The sequence below is a fragment of the Triticum dicoccoides genome, chromosome 2A, assembly GCF_002162155.2.
Source record: "Triticum dicoccoides isolate Atlit2015 ecotype Zavitan chromosome 2A, WEW_v2.0, whole genome shotgun sequence".
In the NCBI taxonomy this organism is placed as follows: domain Eukaryota; kingdom Viridiplantae; phylum Streptophyta; class Magnoliopsida; order Poales; family Poaceae; genus Triticum; species Triticum dicoccoides.
Genome location: NC_041382.1, coordinates 642660500 through 642669767, shown reverse-complemented (window position 1 = coordinate 642669767; position 9268 = coordinate 642660500). Strand labels below are relative to the sequence as shown.

The window sequence follows — 9268 nt, the reverse complement described above, 5'->3', positions numbered from 1 at the left end:
CGAAACTGGCAGGGAAGAATGCGGCGGAAGAGCATCACTTGGATCACATCAGTGAGACCGGCGTTTTTGCCCAACATATTGGAGATGCATTTTTGTAGCATCTGTACCTCCGATTGGGACCCCAGTCAAGGCCCTTGGCGGTCCATGAGGTGAGTCTCGTGGGGGGGTCCGGATCTGAAGTCGGGTGTGGCCGCCCAGTTGGCGCCATGGGGTTCGGTGATGTAGAAAACCACTCCTGCTGCCACACCTTGACTGTCTCCACAAATGCCCCTTTGGGCTAGATGGCGTTGAGGAGCTTGCTCACCATGGCTCCGTCACAGTCTGCATGATGTCCGTCGACCACCTTCGGCTTCAGATTGAAAACCTTGAGCCATAAGCCGAAGTGTGGCGGGATGCGGAGAAGAGCCTCGCACACGATGATGAACGCCGATATGTGGAGGAAGGAATTTGGGGCTAGATCATGGAAATCTAGCCCGTAGTAGAACATGAGACCCCGGACAAAGGGGTGGAGGGGAAACCCTAGCCCTCGAAGAAAATGAGGGATGAACATGACCCTCTCCCCGGGATCCGGAGTGGGGATAACCTGATCCTTGTCGGGGAGCCTGTGCTCGATATCCGTGGACAGATAGCCCGCGCTCCGAAGCTCCTTAATGTCCTTCTCGGTGACGGAGGAAGCCTCCCACTTTCCCTTGGCAACTGGATCCGGCCATGGCTGGGGAGGGTGGTGGCGGTGGGAAAGATTGAAGTTTTGGGCACTGGAGCGCAGAGGTGGGAAGGCAGGAGCTAGAAGAAGGCGTGGGAAAAAAGAAGGGATTCTTTACCTCTTATAGGCGGTGAAATACCAAACGCCCCCCCCCCCCTCTCAAGCCTTAAAACTCGCCTGTTCCCAAAGAGATAGTGCGAAAGGCGCGGTTGGATTACCCAAAACCGTATTGATGAGAATCCCGCAATGGACGGGCACAACCTCTGTTTTGACAAGACATGTCAATGGAGGCTAAGCCTCGAAACATGAAACAGGAGGCGTGAAAACGGTTCGAAATGTTAAAGAGACAAGTGTAACGTTTCGTCGAAAAAAAGTTGTCAGTAAAAGACAATGTTTCTATTTTGACATCTTGTCTTCGTGGCTAAGGGTTGTGCAGAGCCGAATACAATTTCTTTATGCAGGAAGTTAATTTGAAGTGTTCAGGAGAAGGAACACGCCTTGTAGTTTCGAAGACAATCCGCGTGCCGAACACATCGTCATCAAAGACTGGTTCAGGGGCTACTGTGGGAGTCCTGGATTAGGGGGTCCCATGGTGTCTGGACTATTTAGTATGGGCCGGACTGATGGGCCGTGAAGATAAAAGCGGAAGACTTTCCCCCGTATCCGGGTAGGATTCCTATATGCGTGAATGGCAAGTTTAGTGTCCGGATCTGTTGTTTCCTTCCTCTGCAAACCGATTATGTACAACCCTAGGCCCCTCCGGTGTGTATATAAACCGGAGGGTTTAGTCCGTAGAGGCTATCGGAATATTCATAGGCTAGACAGTTAGGCCGGTTTAGCCATTACGATCTCGATGTAGATCAACTCTTGTAACCCCTATACTCATTGAATATAATCAAGCAGGACGTAGGGTTTTACCTCCTTTAAGAGGGCCCGAACCTGCGTAAACATTGTGTCTCCATCGTCCCTTGTTACCACTGATCCTCAGACGTACAGTTCGGGACTCCCTACCCAAGATCTGTCGGTTTTGACACCGATAGTGGGGAAGCGAGTCGTCTCCCTGCAGCCAGGTGATCGGGCTGCCGGACATGAGGAAGACAAAGGGATCCATGGGCAGCCATTTAGATTAGGTATTAATTATACCTCCAGAGCCGGACTAGAACCGCTTCATTAATGTAAATGTAATGAAATATGTCATATTTATATGAAAATCCGGTATTTTTATACTCCCTCTGTTTTTATTTACTCCGCATATTAGCTTTGGTCAAAGTCAAACTTTGTAAACTTTGACAAAAAATTTAGACAAAAATATTAAGGTATACAATAACAACTCAATCACGTTAGATTGATTGTTGAATACACTTTCACATCGTATAGATTTGCTATTGTAAATGTTCATACTTTTTTCTATAAAGTTGATCAAAGTTTATGAAGTTTGACTTCAATCAAACCTAATATGCAGAGTAAATAAAAACGGAGGGAGTATAAAATTCGTCATGTTTATATAAATTCTGGCCGTGTTGCACAAATTTTATTCGGTTGGTTCGAATGTTGGTCGGATGTATGTGGCTACAGTTGAATGACGTCCTCTCGTATCCGTGTCAACGGACTGATCCCTCTCTACCCGTGGACGAATGTGGGAGGAAATTTGAGCGTCGCCGTTGAAGATGCCCTAAGGATGTATTTACAATCTAAGCATGCACCTTTCTTCGTTGATCGAGATTGATCTAGGTTGCATACCGCATTGGGTAGATTTCTTTTTCAAAAGTAATTGTAGCAAGGGAATGGTTGATGTCTGGCTAGGCTCCTTTCTTTAACTTAACCTCTAATGTGTATCTTCATGGAGTATCATATCATTTAGTTGACGTACCTGAACTGATAACATTTTCCAGAGATTATGCAGGGTTGCACATGAAAGGAAGATCTTTCTCTCTTTAGCATGGGTGTCACCGGTCTCATCCTGCCAGGCACGACGTGGCTGCGTGCTGATCCGGTACGGCCACGGACGGCGCCGGAGGGAGACTGCACGCGGTGGCGTCTACTTTCGACGGATCCCAAAGTCAGCAAGCTCCTCCCAGGAAAAGAATATATAGGAAAACTCAACCGGCTAAACGTGCAGGCAATTCCTCACCCAATTTTCAAGTATAGCTCAGATGGATCAGCGCAGGCGCGCGCGGCGGACGTAGGTGCGGTGCACTGACCCGGCGCCGCGACCGCGCGCGCTGAGGTGGACGGGAGAGGATAAGCGCGGCCGGCTCGCCGCGTCGGGTCGTCGTCATATCATCTCCGCCCATCCCCATGGAATCGATATCATGTATGGATGGACATGGTATAATGCTATACTGTTATTCTAGGTTAGCATTTTTTTTTTGAAACTGGATTCTAGGTTAGCATGACCACGTATGATAGTTACATTCTTAAACCGTGTCTGCGTAATCATAGTTGGAAGATAAAATTAAAAAATTGGTCGCATTCAGAGCTAGAGTCAACGACCCCGCAAAAAAGAGAGTCAATGGCTTCAGCTTACAAGCAAGCAAATAAGAACTTTGGGTCGTGACGTCGACTAATTGAGCAACCCTTAAATTTTGAGAACTCATACATCTAATCTCGTCTAGTACTCCCTCTGTAAAAGTATTATAAGAATGTTTAGAAATTTAGATCACTACATTTAGTGATCTAAACGCCACGGAGGGAGTACTTTGGATCAGAATGATGCATTTAACGGATGATTTTTTTTAGCGAAGATAGCTAACTGCACAGATCTCGCTCTTGCAAGTCCAATTGGGAAACGATTTACTTCGGTCGGTCGGGGAAACGGTGCGCTGGTCGCATGCAAACCGTTCGATCTCACACGATCCAACGTCCCCCTGTGTGCCCACGTTGCAGTCAAAGCTAGGAACCCACTGGCGGCCGTGCTACAATCTCGCCACTGGTGATACATCGACGGAGATGGCGAGCCCGCGAGCGTCGTCGACGAGGCGGTGCCCTACGGGGGCAGTTATTTTTCTCCCTCTGTTTTTGGAGACGACCGATGGGGAAGAAAGGGATGACGTGGCCTGAAATCAAACGGTTACAGAAGGGCGAAACAGACGGATGCGCGGCGACTGGCCGAAGACCGGCGCCTAGCGTCCGCCGTCCAGATTTTGTGAGGCTCCTCCCTCTGTATACAGTAGTATATGTATACCCATACGTAAGTACGTAGTATAATACACCAGGCATACATGCATATCCAGTACGCGAGTTCAGTTCACGGGCCGCTCAACACCGCGGCGGGGTAGACGGCGAGGGGGATCCTGACGCTGTGCTTCTTGTCGCCCCTGAGCACCACCTCGCCGAAGCTGAACGCGTTCCCCGGCGCGGTGGTGTTGAGCACGATCCTCAGCGCCGCCGTCTCGCCGGGGGCGACGGTGAACTCGTCGGGCGACACGCGCACCGCCACGCCGTCGGGCGCGCGCACGTACGCCATGTACGTCTCGTTCTCCGCGCCCACGCTCCACACCTTCCGGTCCACCCGCCTCGACCCCACCAGGCTCGCCACCGTCACGCTCGGCGCGTTCAGGTCCGAGCACCACCGCGCCCGCGACGTCGGGCAGGACGCCCCCACCGCGCGCCGCACCGCGGCCTCGTCCACGCCCGGCACCGCGCACAGGAACTGCAGGTACTCCCTGTACGTGGCGTCGAACACCAGCCCCGGGTCCAGCGCGCGCGCCGCGTTGATGGCGCCCGCGCCCATGTCGAACGGCGTGGCCGCCACCACGGCGCCCACGTCCCGGCGCGCCATCAGGGGCCTCCCGGAGCGGTCGGTCACGTCGGCCGTCGTCATGATCGCCGACATGATCATGGCGGGGCTCCACTTGGGATGCCGCTGCTTGATCAGCGCCACCACCCCGGCGACGTGCGGGGTGGACATGCTCGTGCCGGACAGTATGGCGTAGCTCTCGCCCTGGACCTCCGGCAGGGCGTCGCTCGTCGGGCTCCAGGCTCCCCAGATGTGATGGCCCGGCGCCATCACGTTCGGCTTCAGGACGTCCGCCAGCTGCATCTGCGAGTTCTCTATGTTGGGCCCCCTCGACGAGTAGTCGGCGACCTCCGGCCGTTCCCCGGAGTAGCTCGCACGCCGTCCCTCCAGAATCCGGACGGTTGCTCCGAACGTGATGACAGTTCCGTCGCCGTCTCGTGCCGTGTTGTTCTCATAGTACTCCATCAGGTTCTGCACCCAGTTGCAGAAGACGATTCAGAGTTATACAGAGCAACCCAAACATTCAGAGTTACTGAAAAGACAATTTGATTGACAAATATGTGTCTGCACTGCACTCACCATCATGTCTACACCGTCCACAACCATGGCTGAAGGTACCGCGGTAGGAAATATGGGCTGATATTCATAGTCTACATCACCGGAATAACGATCAATGATCACGACTCCAGCAGCTCCGATCTTCTGAATCGTATCGATAATGCCGGCAAAGTTGTCACCCTGATAGTAGTTAGATGACACAATCATGCAGACAATCACCTTCCCCTGAACTAGAGATCTTATGAAGACCTTCGGATCCTGGCAACCATTAGACCCATCAGTCGAATTGTCGGTGCTCACGTCGTCTGCCAATGCTAATGGGTACATTGTGTCGCCTGGTGTTGGTGCTGGACACAAAGAAGCAAGATGGTAGAAACAAATTAAGCAACGAAGGAAGATCTGAAACAGATAGTACGTACTAGTAACTGTGAATGTTTTAAAAGCTAGAATTTTAATAGCAAGTTAGGTTGAAATGAATTACGGGAAAGGCCGCCGCAAGAGAAAATTTGCCCATTTCCAGCTACGATTGTTTTGTTATACTTGCGGTCCGTTGTCGAAGCCGCGACACTTGTTATCCATGGGCTGAATGAAACTACTGAGCTCGCATCAGGGCCTCCATTGCCCACTGCTTGAACAACCGAGACTCCAGCCTTGGTGGCAAGGAGCAGTTGCGTCTCAAGCAAGTTGAGGAAAGCTGCAGGGCCAGGTGAAACCGAAGAAGGTGCCATGGAAAGACTGATAACATCAACACCGTCTTCTACTGCCTACAAACAAGTCACATGGGAGACCTTCACTTACAAATCAAACTAGTAGCTTTCAGCAAACAATGTGATCACCAAACCTGGTCGACAGCAGCTATCACATCTGACATATATCCACCAAAAGGGTACGCGGCTTTGTAGACTGCAAGACTGTCAGTGCAAACCAGAAGAGAAAACAAAATGTTAGATTTCATAAAAATTGTTATCCTTTTTTATCTTTGGATTTACTTTCAACATCTGAATAATGGGACACGGAAGATATTCTCACCGAGCTCCGGGGGCCATGCCGCTTGCATATCCAAAGTTGTAACCCCTAGAAATTGCTGGTGTATGGAAATTTCCAGCTGCGGTCGATGCTGTGTGGCTGTGCAGACATTCTTATGATCACTTCGTAGCTCTTCTGAGATTGAAAAAGAGAGAGATTCAAATAGCAGTCAGCAGCTAAGGGACATACCTGCCATGGCCATCCGGGTCATAAGGTGATGCATAATGAATTGTAGCATTGAACTCTCCAGTTGCTTGACCAGCGCGCGCGAACCACCTAGCTCCCACTATCTTACCATTGCATGAATCAGGAGGGAATCTATCCCCAGAGCGGCACATTCCTTTGAAATTGGGAGGTGGCTGCTTTGATTGGTTCGAGAAGCTGGCAAAGCTTGGGTTTTTGGGGTCAATGCCAGTATCAATCATGCCAATGACTATTCCATCACCAGAATTCTCAGCACCACCAAGCAGTGGCCATACCCCACTGGCTCCAATGTACTTTGGAGTGTATGTGGTCATCTTGGCCATTTTGATGTCTTCTTGAACGAGTCTAACTCCTTTTGCGCCGCTAAGAATTTTAGCTGCCTGTTGCACATATAACAAAAGAGGGAGGCAACCAGTTTAAGCCTCAACAGAGACAACTGAACTATTCCTATTGTCAAAATTCAGATGAGAAATTCAGAAAGAATAACCTGCAAAAAGATAGGGCATAAGAACTAAGAAGTTTCACGCATGTCAGGTTCAGAACAAATGCGCTTATGTTATAGTTTTATGTGAATTGATGCTGTGTTGCTCGTCGCCATGTAAACTTTTGGACTCATGTTTCAAGATACATAGAATCATATGAGAATCGAACAACTTAAAGACTGTTAATTGCTCAAAAGACAAACTGGAGCAGATTATCTGGCTTTTCAGCAAAATAACTCATGATGATATTCAACTATAGCAAAACTTCCTTCAAAATTTCCCTACTATTTTATCTTCACGTATATACTGAATTCAGCATCATTTATTGTTGGAGGAGTGTTATTGTTGTATGTACGTTTAAAGGCTATTTCTACCCTGGAAATACTACTGAGACAGGCAAAGAATCACTGTCTGTTCAGCATGTTCTATCTATTCGATACTGGGTGTAAGTAGAGTTTTCTAATTTGTTAGTTTAACAGATAAAATGCCTAAAACAATACCATGCACTTTATAGGCTAGAAAGAGCACCTTTTCAGAGTTTGCATGAACAGCAAAGCCATTAAGCAGGTGAGTGTAGCTGTACAGTTTCTTGTAAGATCCTACGGTGAGAAATGATTCCAGGAAGACGTCGTGCTTTGTTGTGGCCATTTCCTTATACTTCTGAGCTTCCTCGCCTCTCCTGGATGAAATTCCATCAATATGAGTTATTTTCAAAAGATAACAAAGTAAAAAGATTCAGGGATGGAGATCACGTACATTACACCCTTCCGGCTTGCCTTGTAGGAAACAACTGGATCATCCTCCATCACTACCATATAAACCTTGGCAGATACATGAGATGGACCGCAATTTAGGCTCAGTAAAGCAAGAAGAGAGCATAGCACTAGAGATGGCTTGGGAAAGGCCATAGCAGTGGTGTCACTGCACAGTTGTATGAAGCTTTCCAAAACTTCCTTGGTTGAACATATGTGCTTATATATGTTGTGTGAAAGAATGTTAGGTGAGGATTGGAGGGAACTAAAAAGGGCCATGCACCTGGTACATCAAGAAATGCCTTCTCATAACTAGGCCACAAAAAGCACGCGGTAAGCGGTTCCCAACCTCCATGAGACCCTTCTTTGGCTCCTCTACTATCAGCAGTTAGCAGAATTATACTGGTCCTGGTAAGTCAAGTCGAACATATTATTTGTAGAATCACTCTATGGCATCTATAAAAATAAAATACAAACATCTACTACAAAGTAAAATAAAAAAATTAACGAACCTATCTCCAAACAACTAATGAGTTGATGAATCAGCCATCCCTTCAGAGATGGCTGATGCAGTCTTTCTTGAAACCAAATCGAGATATCAAATGTTTGGGTTCTAAGTTCTAACTGAAGAATTAGCCACGTAAAAAAATCTGAAGAATTAATCCATCTATTCTGGAACATCACGCATCTGATTTGGTTTCAAGAAAGGCTAGTAGGTAGCATCGCAACGCCAAGAGAGAGAGAAAAAATGCATTCCCCCGCTTTGTGTGACAACAAGAACTGGCCCAGATAATCGGGCTAGGCAACTCGTGTCCTTTAGACCACTCTGTTTGTTACTCCTGCCATCCCCCGAACCCAAATCACACAAAGATTCCTGTGAGACTGCATCTCGAGGCTCAAATGACTCGGAGCCAATATCTAAGTTCCTAATTGATTGCTGCAAAAATCACCAGAGGCCGCTGTAAATCGCAAGCGAGCATTTGTCTAGTAGTAACAGTTCAGATCGTTTATGAGAATAGAAAAATAAAACAGTTCGTATGGGATGAATCCAAAGGAGTAGTAATACACAGCTGTAATGGAAGACAATCTCGAAAGGAAAAAAAGTGGGATTGAAGAAATTTACGCAAAGCGCCACGCTCGCCGCCGTTCCTAGGGCTTCCGTTGGACGTCTTGAGTGGAGAGTAGAGATGGGGAATCGCCTCGCCCGCCATTCCTTTTCAGTTCCATTCTTCCACTTTTTTTGGTGCCGGGTTTCTAAAGAGAAGATTTCTCTTTTTAGCAGACGGAAGGAGTTTTTTTTCTCGGCTGTGGCCTTTTGGTCGGCCCAAAGCTGAGATGTTGGGCTTTCTCATGACCAAGCCAAAACCAACTCAAAAAAATCTAAAAAAAACTCTTTTGCCTAAAAAAATCTAAAAAAAACTATAAACCATCTGTCCACAAAAACTCCAAACCGACGAAACCACTAATTCAAAAAAAAAACTCCAAACCGACGAAACCACTAATTCTTTTTTAACACAGTACAGACGCAAGCGCTCATATACACGCGCATACACTCATCCTATGAACAAACACACACATCATATCCCTATGAGCACCTCCGAAAGACTGAGCCGGCTGTCATCTTGAAATTTACGAAGTCACCGTAGGCACCTCGTCATCGACGGGAACGTCTCATCCCACTGAATATGCATCGCCGGAAATTCTGAAATAAATCCAGGAATAAATGCGAGCATCAGGATTTAAACTCTGTTGTGCTGGAGATACCACAGTTCCTCTAACCATCCAACTACAGCTTGATTCGCAC

The 9268-nt window shown here is 47.9% G+C and overlaps 1 protein-coding gene across 3 annotated transcripts; it reads right to left on the bottom strand.

Moving 5' to 3' along the window:
* Positions 1-3868: 3868 nt before the first annotated feature.
* Positions 3869-8718, bottom strand: LOC119355941 (subtilisin-like protease SBT2.5). Of its 3 annotated transcripts, XM_037622839.1 has the most exons (10): positions 8588-8718; positions 7748-7872; positions 7469-7533; positions 7241-7391; positions 6216-6610; positions 6030-6125; positions 5842-5911; positions 5482-5764; positions 5022-5347; positions 3869-4913 (listed from the first exon to the last, which is right to left on the bottom strand). In XM_037622839.1, the coding sequence occupies exons 2-10, from the start codon at positions 7817-7819 to the stop codon at positions 3951-3953; spliced, it is 2421 nt and encodes an 806-aa protein (XP_037478736.1). In that variant the 5' UTR covers positions 7820-7872; positions 8588-8718; the 3' UTR covers positions 3869-3950. The 3 variants fall into 3 exon arrangements, with proteins under 3 accessions (XP_037478736.1, XP_037478737.1, XP_037478738.1); XM_037622840.1 differs by lacking the exon at positions 8588-8718 and having other exon boundaries at positions 7469-7520; positions 7748-7848; XM_037622841.1 differs by lacking the exons at positions 7748-7872; positions 8588-8718 and having other exon boundaries at positions 7469-7740.
* Between the last annotated feature and the right edge of the window lie 550 nt (positions 8719-9268).